The 19,609-nt window shown below is 36.2% G+C and overlaps 1 protein-coding gene across 2 annotated transcripts in view; it reads right to left on the bottom strand.

The window, feature by feature from the left end:
• Positions 1-444: 444 nt before the first annotated feature.
• The window catches only part of LOC132702122 (fragile X messenger ribonucleoprotein 1 homolog), a 30,926-nt gene continuing 11,761 nt past the window's right edge, over positions 445-19,609 (bottom strand). Inside the window, exons 9-11 of one of the 2 annotated variants that reach the window (XM_060670567.1) lie at positions 4,769-4,969; positions 3,290-3,466; positions 445-1,632 (exon numbers count right to left, since the gene is read on the bottom strand). In XM_060670567.1, coding sequence (XP_060526550.1) covers positions 1,421-1,632; positions 3,290-3,466; positions 4,769-4,969 — 590 coding nt within the window. In that variant the 3' untranslated portion in view covers positions 445-1,420. The remainder of the gene's footprint in view (positions 1,633-3,289; positions 3,467-4,768; positions 4,970-19,609) is intronic. The other variant, XM_060670568.1, reaches the window with a different exon arrangement.

The following is a 19,609-nucleotide window of genomic DNA, read 5'->3' as shown; positions in this document are numbered from 1 at the left end:
TTCTGCCCCTGTGGAGCGCTATGGAACTCGATGTAATTTTATTGTGTGTATAAAATGTCTTTTATGTCTCGCTGAAATTCAGATTGACGGCAAACTTTGATAAAAGAAAATAATAGCGATTTCCAATGATATTTTTCCAAAAATCTCACGCACCCTGTATAATAGATCTAACACTCTCTCGACACAGTTTACGATACTCTTTCAACCAAATTATCCCATGCTGTATAGTTTTTCATTTACGGCTAATAATTTATCCACATAAATGGCAATTTTCGGAGCCTTTTAGATTTTTTTTTCAAGTAATCTAATTTTGTTCTCAATCTTTTGTGGTATTTTCGCAGTTTTCAAAATTTCAGCATTTTATTCGTAAACCAATAAATAATGAACGAGATACATATAACTTCGACAAATTATTTGAACGGAAAGAAATAAAACCGACGGACGTCACTTTAGAAACTCGTTTTTATTCAATGCAAAATTGTGTTACTCCTCTAACACGGCGAAAACAAAAAAAAATAAAAATAAAACGTCGTAACAAAACGGAGCACCTGACCAAAAAAACCGAGACTCTCAATTCAATATTTCACTTATAATATTTACACAGAGAATGATTCCTATCTTATTAAAATCAATTTGCGGTATAATAAGATGTTCTATATTGGGGGAGGCCGGAGGAAGGGTTAAGTTAGGTTAGGTTAGGTTACCTCTCTAATCTAAACTATACGTGTAGAACAAACCTTAAAAAATAATATAAATTAAAAAACGCACAGGATCAGGGGGTTTATAATTAACCGACTAATCGATAGATGGCGCGTGTACGCGCAACCCCGCTACGTCGGTTAAAGGGAGGAGACGAAAAAACTCAAACTCGGATTCGAATGTGCGCGACAGCTAAAAAACAGTACCTAAAAACAGTCAGGAAAACACTCCTTGGTTTGTCGTATGCCGCTATTACAACCACACTAACACTGAACAGTCTTGGCGTAGGTATCAAATTATTAATTGGTTCACGGAACCAATGCAGTCCGATTGTATCGTCCGTGATTGGGCAGATGACCACCCGACATTTTTTTTCTCTTGTTTTTTAGTTTTAGTTTAGCTAACTCCGGGGTAAGGTGGTGGGGGAAGGACGAGGATGTGGAAGTGGTGGTGGTGAGAGTGTCGCGATTTGCCGGACCGGATCCACGTTTCCCCCGCCCCTCCCGGCTGCTCCTCCCTCGAATCGAATCCGGCCAGGTGAACAGAAACGAGCGAAGTAACCAAAAAACCAATGAACGTGACAATTAATGGAAAAAAATAAACCCAAAGTGTCCCGCGCGTCCGCTTGTCCTGCGCACATGTAGTAAACATAATCATCATCATCATCATCGGCTTGCGTAATACTTCGGCGGCGGCGGCGGCACGGGTGGTGTTTTCGTCTCTAAGCCGACGTACCGTTGACCAAAGCCTCTTTCTGTTGCTGTTGCTGCTGCTGCTGCTGTTTGTCGACAGGCATGCCACCGCTGCCGCTTCCGCCACCGCGTCGCGGGGGCGGCGGTCTGTTGTACCGGTTCTTCGGCCCGCCTCCGCCGCCCCGCGGCTGGTTATCGATACCGTTGTCGGTCAACGGCTGTTGGTCTGAGTGGTTGTTCACTGCAAGGAATAGTTAATATTAGGGGAACGAAAGCCCTTGTCTCCTTTCGATTGGTTCAAAGTTCTGTGGCGTCCAAAAGGCCAAAAAGAGCACGAGGCTATTAAGTTGCAAACCGTCCCCAAACAGTCGATCAGATAGTGTTTCGAAATGTGTCTATATCTACAGTGTCCCCGTAAATGATGGGACCCGAACCCCCTTTTGTTTTTTGTATCCTTGTATATGTGGCATGCACGTATATAAATAAAATGTCTAATTTTTGATGTAAGGACAATATGTCAAAAATTTTTTAATGATAAGGCGCGTCATAGTCATTTCACGTTCTATTTGCATACCAATTTTGAAAACATTTGATTCGTCAGTTTTTGAAACACAATCAAATGAGTCAAAAGTTTATTAAATACATTACATCAAATCGAATGAAATATCAATCAAAAACATCGAAATTCCTTCAAATTCATGCATCTCATAATTCTATAATAGTGAAACATCTAAATCAATAATACATTAAATTGAAACATTGAAATTCCTTCAAAAAAAAATCTACTAAATTTCTTAGTGAAAGTGTACCAAATGCATCGACAAGAAAAGAAGAAATTTTCAAGCAATAAGCGGATGAATTGCCCACAAAATTATCTAAAATGTGAGTTGTTAAAAATTGTCAAAAATTACAAAACAAACTTGCCGTATGTTACAGACGAAATAATTGATGTAATTGGTTGTCAAGTTTTAAGATTGCCTCCTCACCATTGTATATTTATTGCCATAGAATTGCCAATTCAGAATATTTTTTAATAAAAATTGGAACTGGAAGGCAGCTCTCCAGACAGTTACCAAAAAAAATTGGATCAGTAATATAAGACATATAGAAAATATAATAAAAGAATACTGGGAAAAAGAGAATACACTTGATATAATGGTACCACTACATGTTATTAATGTAGACGAAGGATCACTATCCATCTGGTGGTAGCAGTTCCAATTTTGGCTGCGATGATGAAGATGTTTCATCGTAAATACAAATTAAATTTGATTTACTTGTATATTTACTCGTGGCAAATTATAGTTAATACGATCTAATATATATATTTTTTATTTTCCGATTTTTTTGGTATTGGTTAAATTTTTATTGCAGGACAGAGTTTTCGGTTTACAAAAACGGCCTTCCAAACTAACAGTTGACGACTGAGAAATTTAAACTGTCCAAACAGACCATTTAGATTAAGAATAATTTGATGCTGTTATTGATTTTAAAATATTTTCGCCGTTCCGTTTGACTTCAAATTTGTGTCTGTGTAATGACCTGTTAATGAACGGTCTGCATAAATTTAGATAAACACCAAACATCACAACTTTGAACCAAAATATGTTGTTAATAATTGCGGGCGTTGACCTGAAAAGTATAAACAAACCCCAACGGTTACGGACATCCAAAGTTATGTTGCGTGGGAGGCGACAGTTAGTGGGGGGGGCGGGGCATTGTACTAAAACTAGACGTGGAAACGCGGCATTACCATCTGTGGAGTTAGTATCACTCGTCGGTGGCTTAAGGGTTATTGGTTATATCACAGCTCGGTCCCAAAAAAGATTCTACCCTCTTTTGACCGCAGTTGAAGCGCATGCGCTCATTCCACCAGTCGGGCAGTACCGACTCGTTACCTGTGCCGTTACCCTCGTCTTGCGCCACAGGCTGCTGTTCGACGCCACTGGGCTGCTCCGAATGCTGCAACTGACCGTTGCTGCGACCCCCCCTCCCCCGACGCCTACGCCTGCCGGCCTGAGGCCTACCGCCGCCACCACTACCACCGTCGCCCCACTCCTGACTCGACACGGACTCTGCGGCAATTGTTTTATTGGGTTTTTGCTCCGGCGGAGGTACGTGGATGGCAACAACACCATCGCAACCACTAACTTTCACGGGTTGTATTGGTTGGCGGGTAGTTAACATGGTGTTTTTAAAAGAGGCGCGACAATATTCTCAAGTTGAGTTTTTTTTCTAAACTAATTCAAATATCTTCTCACGGATTTGTTTATTATGATTTAATTATAATATTATAATAACACTGCTCGAATTATCGTCATATCTTCTTTTGTTTGCGAGACAAAAAAATAAAGCCTACTTTATTGCATGCCCATTTTATCATAACAATATTTTTCAACATTCAATAATGTTTGCGAATAATTCGACCAAAAATAATTTTACATTTATCACACCCTCCAGATCCGATGCAATCTTCTCCTCATGGATTAACGAACTCTGTAAAAAATACCACGGCTGTTTCCGAACCTAAACCAAAGACTTTACGTGGTCCCCACAGGAAACAATCCCGGGGGCTTAAATCTGGGGGACGTCCAGGCCATAAGTGAGGTTCACCTTAAATCGAACTAGGGCATTTTTATGTAAACCACGTTTTATATCCACATCAAAAATTGATAACAGACATTTTCTTTTTATATTGATTTAAATATAAACTCCCCAGCAAAACTGGTTAAGGCAAGACCGCGGCACAAATAAATTAACTACTTTTCGAAAAACTGTTTGTTTTCTTTGCCTTGGGTTCACCAAATCAAGACAATGTGCCAGGCAGCTCAATGTTCGGGTAATCTGGTGATGCCCAAATTTCTAACAAACCCGTGAGAAGATATTTAAATTAATTTAGAAAACATTATTAAAAAAAAAGTTTAACACCTTGGAAACATTTCTGAGAATTTTTTTCATTAAATGATCTGAGGAATCAACCACTTACGCTTGACAATAATGCATAATACACTGATTGTATTCTAAATATGTGTGATAATATAACAATTTTGAAAAGAAACTTTTGCTAAACGTTTAGTATATTCGCTTTTGCATTAATAATTTTTAAGGAGAGACCATTTTAAAGTACGCGGTTTGCCAATATTAATAAAATACTTTTAAAAGTGATCCTTGATTCGTTTTGACTGGCGTATAATCGCAAATCCTGTACGATCAATGAACAAAAAATTGCTCCGAAGACCCTTCCCAGGAACTTTGCTATTAAACTTGAATAAATCACCCAGTAAGCTCCAGTCGGCTCACTCATTCGTAGGAGGTTACCAATTAAATTTCAACTTTGGGCCATTAAAGGGTTCGATTTCGCACCCGATATCTCTTACCTCGGTCCGCGCTGGAGACGTCGTGACTGTCCAATACGGTTTCCTCGTCGTCGTTGGTTCTGCGCCGGTCCTCGCCGCCGCCTCTGCGCATGTCGCCCCTGCCCCTGCCGCCGCCTCGCCCGCCCCTGTAGCCACCGTACCTTCGCGGGCCACCATCTTGGATGCGTTCGTCGACGGTGTCGGGCGTCTGATGGCGGGATCCTACCAGCGCCGGTTCAACAAAACAGATTTTCCAAATAAAAACCGCTCGGAAAAATAATATACCCGTATTAATTAATTATTGCTTAATTAACCTATGAGTGAAACAGAACTAGACGAAAAATACGACATCCTTGACTTGCATAAGAAGATCAAAGAAATGTCAGGACAACGCAACAATACACTATCACATATTCTTAAAAACAACGAGGAAATAATAATTGGAGGAATAACACAGGGCACAGGGCCTTCGATATTATGGATGATAAGGCGCGATTATTTTTCTTTTTTCAAATAACTGAGCAAAGTTTGCACGCCCCACCGCACAAGACGGTAGTTTGACATTACTTTTTAAATTCAGTTCGTCGCGTCTTATTAATTTGGTGTTTAAAATATCCGAGAATTGTTATTTTAAAAAAGAAAACAGTTTACTGATGAAAAGTGGGAAAATATGCATGTATGATTTGACTGATGGCAGTGGCACTTTGAGGGCCAATAATTATTTAAAAGAAGACCATCGGACTGTGGAAACTCCAGAAATTAAAAAAGCAGTTTTAAATTTTATTGATGAAACTTCTGGGCTTAGTACTAGAAAAATTGGAAAGAATCATATCATACTCAACGAGCCCAAGCGTTATTTACTTTAAACATCAAATGTTTGGACTGTAATTGATGGAATTTATTCAATTGGACCCTTTTTGCTGCCAAATAACTATAATTATCGCCGGTTTTTAGAAGAGGACCTACCCAAAAGGGCTAGAAGTACCATATTTAATTAGGAACAGAAAGTGGCTCATGCATGACGGCCCGCCTGCTCAATTCAGAGGCGCGCTATAGTAAGGGAATATTTAAATCACACATTTCATAAACATCAACCATGGCCCGTTAGGTCCCCATATTTAGATAGACTGGTTTAGGGCACCCCAGTTAAAACTGTAGAAGAGCTAAAGAATCGTGTAAGAGCTTCCTGCGATTTAATAAAAAACACTGGAGGTATACTTCAGAGTGCGCGGCAATATGAAGAAGAGCTGAAGAGTGTATCCTTCCAACAACTTATCTAGTTTCTATATTCTATTTTTTTTCAAAAGGGTTGTTATTAATTTATTAACAGACAATATTGATAAAAGTTATTAATAGTAGGTTGTTTTTTTTTAATAAGAGTCGTTTGTTATTTATTTTGTTGGTCGGTCACTAAAAACTAGATATTTTGTTTTAGATATTTTATTTTTCACAAAAAAAGTTCTCGATTTAATCAGTGGCGACCTGATTAACCAAAATATTATTTGTTATAGACAGTCATTGGCACGCCACTGATTAAAAAAAAAGACATTTGCAGCCATTTTTAAGCAGATTTGATCTCTTAATTTTTTTTTCAGTTCGTCACACGGTTTTCAGTTAAAAATAAAAAGTTCTCTGCATACTATCGTATTAACGATATTGTTATGACCATGCCACAATCGAATTTTTTCCTCGAGCGGGACATAAATAATTCTCAGTTGGGATTTAAAAATGATTGGGTACGATGGAGGCGCTGTCTTAGCTCGACATGAACCTGGCCATCATTCAATACTGTATTGCAATCAAACAGCTAAAGTCAGCTAAACAGAGACTTGAGTTTGTTACTGCGTCTGAAAATGATACGGAGGCATAGCAGATGTAGAATGATTCTAAATATATTGGATTTCAAACGTTGAGGTTTAGAGAAGGATGTGATGCGAGTCAAAAAAAGGATACTTGAATGCTTAGAACATCTAATGTGGAGCCCAAGATGTGGGTTGCTGCGAGTGCCTGAGAAATTAGAGAGAATGGTTTGATTTAGCATGGTAATTTCTAACCCTCGATAGAAGGTGGAACTCTGAGAAGAATGGTCTTTACCCGCATAGCGTAACCCATTGGACGCGAATATATCTTCGCAATTTCGTCGGGATTTTTAATGCTGCCATCTCCCTCACAGTTACAAGAGGATTGTACAGAAACAGCGTAATACAACTCTATTACCATTCGATTTTTATAAAAATTACAGGAAACAAATCGGAACTTTAAAGATAGGGAATCTGAAGCATCTAAGCTGTTAAGTTGCACCTGAAAATTATCTAATTATCAAAATTGTAATTTTCGACTTTGAACGTATTTGAAAGTGGTTTTTCAAAACTTAAAATCTGTACAGTTAAAAAACATCCGCAACTTCTTGATCAACTTGACCCCGTAAAAATATACCTCAACTAATTGTTTGGCACCAAAAATTTTGTCAATTCGAAAAAACGCGTTGTTCGCTAGATTGACTTTTGAAAATTTATCGTTTTATATGGGTTTCAATTAATATATTGAAAACATTTATAAAAGATACATAATGTTCTTGCTCTTAAAAAATACTACTTTTGGAAGTTTTATGTCTGCAAAAAGGTATTTACGGATATGACAGATCAACTGCTCACTGACATGGTTCCCAGTAGTTAAAAGGCCGTTGAAATCGGGGAAGATCAATCGGGCTGGAAGAGCGAAGGCATCATTTGATGTTTCAAGCCAACCTGGTGGTGCTTCGTCACGGTTCGAAGTATAACAGAGACAGTCAGACGATTGGTCCACATAACGCTCGATTCTATAGCGAAAGATTTTAGCTGCGGAGGTAATGTGAGATCCAAGAGTATTATATGACTGAGTCTGAAGCATGTGTTCTGCGAGTGGGAGCAGGAGATTGAGATTTGACTTCGTTGTGGATAGCAACACGGCTATACCTTGGATGAGGTCGTAGAAGATTGGTATATTCTGAGAGTGAATGACCACTTCAAATGTCTCTTCTTCACTATTAACGTCCACGAACCGTTCAAATTCTCGTGCCATCTCTGACATTACATCGAGTGCTCGGTACCATCCTAATAGTAAAAACGTAAAAACGCATCACGACTAGAAAAATCAAGTATGTTTCCTATTCCATCTAAATAACGTCCGAGTTCCAATGGAACCGCAAGGTTGAACGAGAGGCGGTTCATAAAATCTTCAGCAGATGAGCGATCTCTTTCTTACTCTGATGTTACATATAATAAGCGAAGCCACAACAACCTTTCCGCATAGTATTCAAACATTGCAAGTAAGACTCTTTGTTTAAATTGTTTATCCCTTGTAAAATATAAATAAATGTTTCGAACAATTGTAAAGTATTGGGAACCGTCAAGATGAAAAAACAAACGTGAACTAGGGGCAACAGCTGTAAGTCCTTCGACTAAAATAGACGAGTCCATCATCCGGTCGTCCTTAGGTTTGAAACTGGCTTGTGCGACTTGCTTAGGCTTTAACTTATTTAATTTTTTAGCAGGCGGTTGGGCGCTTGTGATGGGTTCTTCTTGATTCTGAGGAGTGCTAGATTCTGAGGTAGATTGCTTCGATTGATCACGTGCATTTCTGCCTGGAAACACCATTTTTGGACGAGCTACTAGCCAGAACCTTTGTGACGTGTATAAAACTTATAAAACTAAAGGCCACTAGGAAACCATATGAAAACTATTAGAACTAACAAAACAAACCGAATTTATTACTATCATCAATTAAATCATCACCTCACTTTCAAGTTGCTAATCTATTGCTTAACATGTCTTTCAAAATTGTTCGAACCAAAGAAATTGGGAAAAGATCATCACATCTTTGACAGTCACTCTAAGCAGAGTTAAAAATTGAAAAAACGGAAACTTTGCCCAGAATTAAATAATCTAAGGACAGGCAGGTGCTTTTCAACAACCTGGTAGAGTAGGCTGTATTTGCAAATATAATATTATCTTGATTGTAAATTAAATAAGTTAGTAAATTTGGTAGAACAATGTACAAAATTTTGACAAAAGTCTAACAGCCATTAATTTTCAAAATAAAGATCCCTCAAGGCGTCTCAGAGCGGAAATTAAAAATACTAAACGTTAGTAGATCAAAGATACGTTTTTATTTTTTATTTTCAAAGAATTTATTTGTTGTGTTAATAAATAATCGAAAAAACGGAATTGATGTAGTCAGTGCCAATTTATGTTATGTATATACTACGGTTAAACCTGAATAACACAAATGATAAGTAGAGAGTCGCATGGTGATAAGGAAAAAGTTTTTTTGGAAACAACAAGCAACTTTACATTGTAATAAAGAGACACAGTGAATAAATTTCTACGGTTATGAGCTCAGGAACCATGATGATCATGATATGTGGACAGCTCTAGAAAGGAGATATGAGAAAGGGAGCTTGTCAGGACAATTTCACCCATTTAAACTGAAAGAAGGTGAAAGTTTAGAGAGAGATACACACGGAGATAAAATTTACCACTTGTTGTTGACGAGACATTGTTTGTCATAATTGAAAATACAAGGATTCTACATCTGAAAAAGCAAGAACAAAGTTATTAGCTGAAAATTACAACAGAAACAGAAACAATTTGAGTAGTGTAAACATCACAAATGAGACTGTATTTTTCAGCAGTAATAAACAAAAATTGTGTTACATATGTCAAGGTCGGCACTTAATGCAAGAATGTTCAAGAAATTACAAAAATACAGTAGGATACTTCAATAGAAATTAAAATATGAGAGGAAGTTTCAGTGAATACACACACTATGCAAAAATTTGTTACATATTTCAAGGTCAGTATTTACTGCGATAATATCTAAAAAAAATATGAGAGGAAGTTTCAGTTAGTTGTTAGTTTGTTAGACCACCAATACACATCAGCGCAGTAGAGAAGGTTATCAAAGAAGTGGAGAACAAAATTCTGAATAAAGAGGAATGGAAACGTCCAAAACATGGATAGGCAAAACAAAAGTGCAGATTTTATAGCCGATTTCGAAAATCAAAATTTGGAATGTGTCAGATAAGTTGATTTTTTATATTGATTCCGGGTGCACATAATAAGAAAAAATATTTTACTATAAAACAAACTTTGTATGCGTTATAGACAGAATAAAAAAGTACCTTAATGATTTGAGAATTTAATGCAAGTAATTTCATTAACAACGGTCCAAATGGTTTTGAGCACTTGAAATATAGGGATAATAAGAAATTGTGGATGCAGATGCAAAGAGAACTGTACTCGATAAAACAAAATGAACATTTCAAGGATGTTTATTCGCCAGTGGCAAAAATGGTAAAATCAGCTTAAATATTATTTTGATCAGTTAGATGCAAAAACTGCGCTTATAAACGGGAATTTGAAGGAAGATATTTCTATTTTTGTCCAGAAGGTATTCACTTCAGGTAAGGTTCTAAAATTAAATAAGTCTTTATATAGTCTCAAACAGCCATAAAAAAGTTGAAACGATATAATTAATACGTTTAAAGAGGATCTATATAGGAATTTGTAGGTCGAATAATGACTATTGTTTATAAGTTTTAGATTCTGAGTGTGGACAGTTTGTCCTTTTGCTTTATCTCGATGACATGATAATTATGTGGTATGGATAAAAGTAAATTAAATGAAATCAAACAGAAACTAATGAAAAGGGTTAGAATGAAAGAAAGGAATTTTGAACCATTTTATAGGATTGGAGAATGATTATAATACGGAATTTTAAAAATTAACCAATGCAAGTAGAACACTTTAAACAACGGTTCAATATGGAAAATTGTTTATCATATCATACGCCTATTAAAAAAGATTTGCAGTATTTATTGTTAAACTTTTTGAGAATACCCTAAGTTGGACTACCAAGAAACAAGCATGTATTGCTTTCCACAACCGAGGCCGTGTTACTAGCTTTGTGTTCTGCAGTTTGTGAGAGTCCTTGTCCAGTGCAATGTACGTTTTAAATGATAATTAAGGTTGGCAAGGCAAATAATCGTAGAGTTAAACACGTAGATCTTAAATTTCACTTTTTATGTGAACATGTTCACGCTGGTAATGGAGGCATAGGCTTAATTTATATTGAAGTTGCGAAACAACAAGCCGACACATTAACAATGGAAGTGAAATCTGTGCCTTTTATCAGGTTAAGAGATTATTTACATCTAAAACGGAAAGTCCGTGGTTTATTTTATGTTATATACTATGGTTAGACCTACCAACGACTGATGCTATGAATAAGTAGAGAGGAACCTGATGATAAGGAAATAGTTTTTTTGGTTAGTTTTAGTTAGATGATAAGACTTAGTGAATATATAACTGCTGGAAGTTATCTCCACTACATAATACAAAAGTTTTTTTTAAATAAATAAAGTGAATTAACTTCGATATTTTTTATTTATTGTAACTGGGAAAAGCAATAAATAAGTGTAAAAACACTTAATACAAAGAATATCCAAGATACATCTCAGGTCATCTTAGAAATATCCCGAAGTGATATTCTTGACAAATCATATATAACATATGTCTATTGCCCGGTACATCCCAGGGATGTTTTAGGGAAAATACAAACATCGTTGGGAAGTTTCTATTATCCCAGATGGGGGTTTACGGTATGTTACTGTGTTCTTAGCTCGTGAAAAAAATTTTTTTTTTATTTGTTCTGTCCTTTGTTCTCTGTTGTCCTTAACGGACAATCGGGAAATTTTTGAAGCCGGATAATGTTCAAGCGGTTGGAACTACGGGCCTCAAATTTTTCTCCAAACTAATACTAGGCCATTTTGTGGGTTATTAGTGGCTTTTGGTCGGAAAATCGCTATGAACCAAAGTAAGTGTTCGAATTTCTGAGATATCGAGTTGAGATTCTGCAGGAATTTGGAGTTTCATATTGAAATATTAAAAAAAAATTGAATTTTTTTTCGAGACCGAATAAAAGTTATTTTCTCACAAACGGTACGGCCGATCGAAATACTTCTTGAACCGACTCAAAAATATAGTTTTGTCAGAAATATACAGGCTGTTCTAGTTGTGGTTAAAAAACTGAAAATTGCCATTTTTCGGAGTAAATCAATGGCTGTAACTGACAAACCGAGACAAACGGACCAGTTTCGTTTAAGCGCCCTTTTAGGCCGCGCCAAGAGCTACCATTTTCGCGTCTACCTTTTTGGTCTATCATACAGGGGGAGGGATATGCGGGCTGGTCAGCGATTGGTTGGAACTCAACTATTTACGATTTTCGTGTATTATACTGACGCTCGCAAAACATTAATTCTTTCGTAATAGTGCGGCAGGATGTTTAAATGATACAGGGTGAATCAAAAATTGCCTCTACGGATTTTGCGAAAGTGCCGAAAGTTAACAATAGTTTCGTGAAATCAATTTGTTATACGTACGTGTTAGTTCAGGCGTAACTAGTAGCGAAACAAAAGCGCAACGCGGACAGTGACGGATTAGGAAGGCAGTGAGGGTGGTGATGAAGGGACGGATCAATCGGAAATGCGGCAACCCTTCAAAGCGACAGAGTCAGGAGCCGGGCGCGCGCGCGCGGATCAAAAGCGAAAGGCGAAAAAGATAACGAGCCAGAGAAAACGAAAACTTCGCTGAAAGGGTACCCCATTGCCCAAAGACTTTAGCCGAATAAAACACAATCGATTGTTTTTCTTAATCAATTTGTATTTCTAAAAAAAGTCTTTCACAATTACGAGATACGAGACATTATTTTTTAAGTGAACCAGTCTTGTGCCAAAGCGAACACGTTGCGACGTCTTCGACGCGTTTTTTTTTATTATTATTATTAAACGCGATCGCCATGTTCGCAGACGGAGGAGACGTTTTGTCGCACTCGCAAGTTATAATTTATTTTTATTACCCACCCCCCTCCCGGGCTGGCACGTGTTAACACCAGGTTGTTGAGAAATCTGTGCAGTTTTGGAACCGTAGTACGTTTACAAACACTAGTAGATTTAGACACCAGAGTGTTAAAATCAGTGAGGTAATGGTTACACATTTTCAGATGCAGATGACTGATTTTGAATGAAATATTTTGACAAATTCGTTTATTGAGCGTATTAGGTTAGGTGTTTTTGAAGTATTTGAAATGGAGAAGCATGATCATAAAATTTGCTTATCTTCAATCTCATGTGTGTTGCTAAATGATAGACAAAATAGTGTTGAGTGGACATGTAACAATTCACTACAGTAATATTCATCGGATATTGGATTGTTAATGGTACATATCCAAAAGTAACGAAAATCGCCTTTCACAGAGATTTTGTGGGTCACCATCCTAAAAACAACTCTCTGGATAGCAGCCATTTACGCAATAGTTAATTTAATTGCTCTCTTAAGTAAAAAATCTGTCAAAATAATAGCTTGCATGAATACTGTGTTTAATATTATTAATGAATCTCATCGGTCGAATGGACACAATTGAAAGTTAAAAAAGAAAAAGGTAAGAAAAGTAAATTTGTTCAAATAATCTAAATTCCCGTTGCCAGATGAATTTCATTGATCTTCAAACACGACTTGATCAAGCTTACAAATCCATTTTTCTATATCACTTGACTCAATATGTAAGGTTAGGCCCGATAAAAACAAAAACAGCTAAAGAGACAGCTTATAATTATTTACTGATTTGGGAAGTTTGTGCTGCAAAGTGATAATGGAAGAGAATTTGCGAACAAGATAAGTTAGAAAAATTCTTTTTGTATTTTTAGTCAGGTTATTTTGATTAAAATAATATACCTTTTTTATCCAAAGGCTCTAATTTTTTATTTTAAAACTAAGAATAAACTTTATTTACGTATATGTTTTTTTTCTTCAGGTTAGTGAAGAACCGAATCATCTTTGGCCAAACTGCCGAATTGTACTCTTGTCCATCAAATGGCATTATTATGACATTAACATGATATTCCAGAAAAAACATTAAGTGAAATAGGAGAAATTGTAGAAGACGGTATAATCTTACAGAGCTGCTCAATGTGCAAAGAAGACGATTTATGTTCACTTTGCATAAACAGAGGAAACAGAAAAAATAAGAAAAAACCCCGCGAAGCTTAAAAAAGACCAGCTGAAAAGATCTTACAGGTTTCCTTTAAAATATTTAAGCCGATTCCAGAGTGTGAAGGATAATTTTTATCGACTTCGAGTACTAAAACAATTATTTTCACAAAATCGATTTGATTTATGAAAGCAAATTTTTGTATCTCTTGACGATGTTATATAATAAACAAAAATAAAACAAGGGTTTGCATTTAATTCATAACTATTCCAACTAGTTTTATAAACCATCCAAGTTCGTGCATGAGCAGTATAAAAATTTCGATTGTTTTTTTTTTTATTATATACTGTAAAAATTACACTTGTGTTAAGTTTCGCATGTAGAAAATATTGTAAAGAAGAGCTTAAGAAATCTTGGTTTTGCATTATTAAAAAAGATCCTATTAATATTGACTTAAAATTACACAATATAAAACTTTAGAGCGTTACTCATGTTAAAGATTTAACATTTGAAGCACATGTAGAAAATATTGTAAAGAAGGCCTTGAGAAATCTTGCCTTTGTATTACGTAACACCAACAGCTTTAGCAACCACAAATCTAATTTATAATAGCGTCAATCAGATTTATCCTCGAATACCCCAAGTAATGGAGCAATCTATCGCAAGTATGTCGATCGGATAGGGAGTAAATAACTGTGTTTTACTGAACAACGAAGATACAGACTTATTCAACTTAAGCCTAAATTTGCTTAAAAGAAACGTATAGAAAATTTTGTACATTCTTTTGTATACCCGACCATGTAATCTTATGTTTAATACGTGCCATCCTGTAATTGGTCAACCTCGTCTATCTATTTGTTAGCTTTGGGTTTACAAATAAATACATAAATAAATAAATTGGTTGCTAAGTTTATATAATAGCTAAATGTTTGGCTATTTCGTATTACTATAAACTATGGTTTTATAAACTAACCAGCTAATATAGTTTTCCAAATAATTTCAAGTGAATTAGCCAACACTCTTGGTTAGTTTGTAAAATAGCCGACAAGTTAGATGAAAATGTGTTTTCAATTAAAATAGGCAACAGTTTAGTTAGTTTGTAAGCTGCACAGCTAGTTTCCACATTAGCTGTTACATATCTACTACGTAAGCTTACTAGTTTTAACACTCTAACTGACCAAATGTGTTGGTATTTGTAAATGTACTGTTTTCCCCAAAACTCGCGGGTTTCAACACGCTGGTGTCACCACACACTAGCATTTGCAAATCTGTTGGCCGGCTTGAACATTTTCAAACGGCCGACGAACCAAATTGACATCTCTATTTAAGTACCGGTCTCCCTACATGCCAACGAATCGTCTAGTAGTGTAGAAATATCTAATATATCACAGCCGTAGGTTGTTTTTATAAAACAGAAAAACGAAAAGCGTCGACGTTTGAAAACTGCCAGCGCGCGAAAAAACGTCCCTCGTATAAATATGGTTGAGTATCCCGGGCGCTGCGGTCCAACGTCCGGGATTTACAGGACCTGCGCGGCCTGGACGTGGCCCAGTTTACAACGTACCCTTCCAGCAAAGTTTATTTACTCGATACATAATTATTAGAAGCCTGTTTAGGGGTTTGTTTTTTTTTTTACTCTAGGTTCGTTTGGTCGCATTCCAACGTATGCCCGACTACTGGCGCGCCTGCGCGCTATCCAAATTTGAACCGCCCATAGGGTTAGTTTGGTTAGTAACCTTTCCATGTTGTCCGCACTCCAAAGTTATGCGTTAAGGCGTTTCAAGTACGGTAAATTGCGGGAGAGGCCGCGTTTGCATATTTCAATTATTACGCCATAAATTAGGCAACCAAGTACAGTTGCGAACAGCTCTAATAAACGGAAATCCCCCGTAACCGGACAAAATTCATGGAACCAAATTTTGGAATATCATTTTGCAATGTAAAGCAGACGCTCTCAATGTGGCGAAAGATCTTAAATAGGCGGACCCGAAATCCTAATAAAGTCCAGTCCGAGCAATTATGCAGTTACATCATAGCATGACATCTTTATCTAGTTCATTACTGGAATGTTGTTTCTAAGTTTTGAAATCAGTGTCAAAAGCCGCGTTAAGATTAAAAAAAAAATAATTTAGTGGATAATTAAATGACCCAACTATTTGGTCAAAAAAACAAACTTGTGGATTAATTAATAAATACACAATGTAGGTATTTACTATTTCCATATTTGAAACCATGAATTGAAACGAACCATTTAACTTTCTGAAAATTATTAATTGAATAGACTTATTGTAGCGCGCATAAGCTTATTTCTAGAGGTATCAAAACCGACAATGAACATAAAGGTAAAGTTCAGTCCAGTCGCATCGCAGCACACGGAACATCCCTTTATAAAGTACACGAGAATAGCCCACGGACACGAATTTATGCTATGTACCTAGCAGGTATGAAAAAAATTGTAAACTTTCCTTTTTTCCACATGAATAATACAATTTGGGGCACCGCTTCTTTATGCGTAAAGTCGAAAATTTAATGGTTTTTGGTTCGAAAAAATTCGTTTATTTTAATAATTACTTTTCTTTTAAAAAGGTTGACATTGCTCATAAACCACATTTTTGAGAAAACCAGAATCACGCCGTTTCCTTCAATGCAGTATGTTCGAAAGAGACCTGAATATTTAGTAAAGACGAATTCCAGAAAAAGCGGCCCAGACGATTCTCTACAAACAGGAAAAAATATGGTAAAGGAGTTCGCTATGTAATTTTCAATGCTTACTCTATAAATGGTTTTGTCGAGTATGCCAGTCTTATTTTTAAATCGAGCAGCAAATCGGGGGACTACCTTTTTTGAAAGGTGATTTATATTTCTTTTTTATGGGAAAAGTATACTTTTGGTAGGTGGTTCAATCAACAGCTGTTGTCCAATCTTAGTGAATCTTGATTAATAATAATGGATATGGCATCGTATCACTGTGGACTTGCTGAGCCAATACCTAATCAAAGTTGAATTGTCTATTTCAGCCATTTAAGGAGAGACCGGCTATGACCAGAAAAACTGCTATCTTTCTTTGAATATGAAATTATTTCAAAATATAATCTTTTAAGAATGGACAAGCTAGCATTGTAAAGTGGCCATTCGCGTTTTTAAGTTTTGTTATTGCCAATTTAATGCGATAGGGATTGTAAACGGTATTATGATACCAAAATACGTTCCCTCAATCTCGAAACATCTGACGCTGTACTGCGTTTATCAACTGAAGCTCTTGCTCAAGTAAAATAATAATACTTTTGATGGAGCATTCAAAACACTTTGTTTTAGGTTTAACCCGAAAAATGGAAGAACTATTGTAGGCACCACTTATGACCTGATCAGTGAGGCTTGGGAAAGGGAAAAGTTGATCAATCGATGCATCTAATATTCTCCCAGTTGCTGCCGATATGCATGAATCAGATTCGGAGGAAGATATTTTTCCGAAGATGACTTGTTTCTGTTCCCCTTCTTTGCTTTTTGTGTTATGGGTCTTCGTTGTTGTTGTTGTTATGTTAATAAATCTATCTAATTGATATTTGTGTTTTGTCCGTTCGTATAAATACGCAACCGAACCAAGTTGCCAAAATGTCATTATAATAAAATACCTAAGTACATTTCATATTTTGCGAAGGACCGTTTTATAACCGTGTTTCTAGTTCTAGCATTTAAACCATGATGATTAACGTACATGTTACAAAAACCCTTACCGAATAGAATTTTAATTTAGTTTTTTAGGATTGCCTATTCGAACTTACCTACTTCAAACTAATGAATGAATTAAAATCGGAACGCATCTAAAAATGGTAGCAATATATACGGATCATTTTTGATTACTACTATACGTGACCTAATTGCACAACTGCCCTCACTGGAGCTTAGCCGGATAATATTTTAGGTCCCCTTTATTTTGAATGAGAGCTTGGCTTTGGTGTTTATATTTTGTCTTTGAGATTAGTTTGTGAATATAAACGTAAAATGGCACAAAACAACGAATGCTTACTTCAAAGAAAAAAAATGGAATTAGATAAAGGAAAAGTTTCAGTTTGTGATTTGACAAGGAGGTTTAATATTGGCAAAATCCAACCAGCTGAAAAACTAAAAATAAAGAAGATATCAGAGCTAAATGGCAATATAGAATTAATGTGAATCAAAATAACGATTTTCATGTAGATAAAAGATATTTTGAATGGTTTGTGAAAGACAGAAGTCGAAACACTCCAATATCAGGACCGCTAAGGAAAGTGAAAGGTAACATAATATCAGTTTTAAATGCATATGTGTAGAGGCTGCTGCAATAAATCAAGTTGATGTGGAATAATTTTTACAGAAACTCCTGTCTATGTTGATAGGCTACAAACCAGAGGATGTCAAAGTCAAGGAGTCAAAGGAGAACTATGTGTGGGTGGGGAGTTGTCGAAAGACAGATTAACCATTTTATTTTGTGCAAATATGGTGACAAGATCTGTTAGTGATTAGAAAACCCGCTCGTCCTCGTGCTTAAAGAAATGTTTCTATTAAGGATCTTTCAGCGACTTTGAAATCAAATAAAAAGGCACGGATGACGCGAGCAATCATGTCCGAATGGTGGCTCTAAATTCGACGGAACAATGGTTATCCATAAAAGGCAAGTTCTTTTGTCCTAAACATCTACTTTGCGATGAAATAGAGGAAAATCTATAGCCTCTCTCCCTAGTATCACTAAACTAACCAAATATGGTTCAACACGTTCATACTTATATATTGAATGGAGATTCACACGTCGCATAGCATCGCAGATAGAGTGAAATTTGCCTAGAAAAATATTGGTTACTTTAAAGATTGTGCTTCCAACTAGAATAGAATGTGAAATCACGTCACTTTTGGCTATGTTTGTTTGATCTAAGTCAACTGACAGATACAAAAAAAAATCATGCCGGTTATGTGTCTTCCGGAATATATTCGTCAAAATTAATTTGTTGTGACGGTTTACAAACGTTTGCAAGATTCCGCGAAGACATAATTAGCAATCGTAGCTAATAGTTTTTAATATCTTGTCTTAAGAGCAGAAAGAGGCAAAAACAAAAATTACAGATTACTTAAACAGCAGAACAAACTAAAAGAGACAAATGAATATTTTAGTTTTTCCATCAGCTCGCTAAAAAAATACGTAAAAAGTATTTGTTTTAAGTGTATACCACCGTATTTATTAATGAGACTTACGATTTATAGTGAAAATTCGTTTGGAAACAGCTGACAGTATAACACTATGTTTATTTATTAAGGGACCCAATTTAATATTTAATGAACAGACAAAATTCTAAAAATTGCTCGAAAAAGTTTGATAGTGATGGACGCAAGCCCTCATTCCTGCCTTTTGAAGGATATAGCAAGAAATTATGGACAACGCAGAGATTGATTGGATGGATTAAAAAAAAAAGTACATTGACTTCCCAGAGTATCTGGAGCATTGTTGAAAAAAATTGTAACAATGAACCAAAATAACTCTTGGAGGAACATGTGAAACCTTTAGGCCACAAAATACTAAGACTTCCTCCGTACCATTGTCAGTTTACTGCTGTTGAAATGGTATGCTCTAGGTATAAGAGAAAATACGACCAATATGTGGCTAGTCTTATATACATCACGTTTAGGTTAGGGATCATTGCCAAAATATAAATCATATCATAAATACGTCATTTGAAACCAGCGGGACGTTTATAGTAGGCAAGTTCTTCGACGCAATAGTTATAAGCGTAATTTGTCCACATTGTGCCTCGCGAGAAAAAACTCTGCAGTTCTGCAGTCGTTCGTTGGAAGGTATTAGCACAA

The sequence above is a fragment of the Cylas formicarius genome, unplaced genomic scaffold (assembly GCF_029955315.1).
Source record: "Cylas formicarius isolate icCylForm1 unplaced genomic scaffold, icCylForm1.1 PGA_scaffold_5__7_contigs__length_24384050, whole genome shotgun sequence".
NCBI classification, from domain to species: domain Eukaryota; kingdom Metazoa; phylum Arthropoda; class Insecta; order Coleoptera; family Brentidae; genus Cylas; species Cylas formicarius.
The sequence above is the reverse complement of the archived record's forward strand: the minus strand, read 5'-3'. Positions and strand labels throughout refer to the sequence as shown.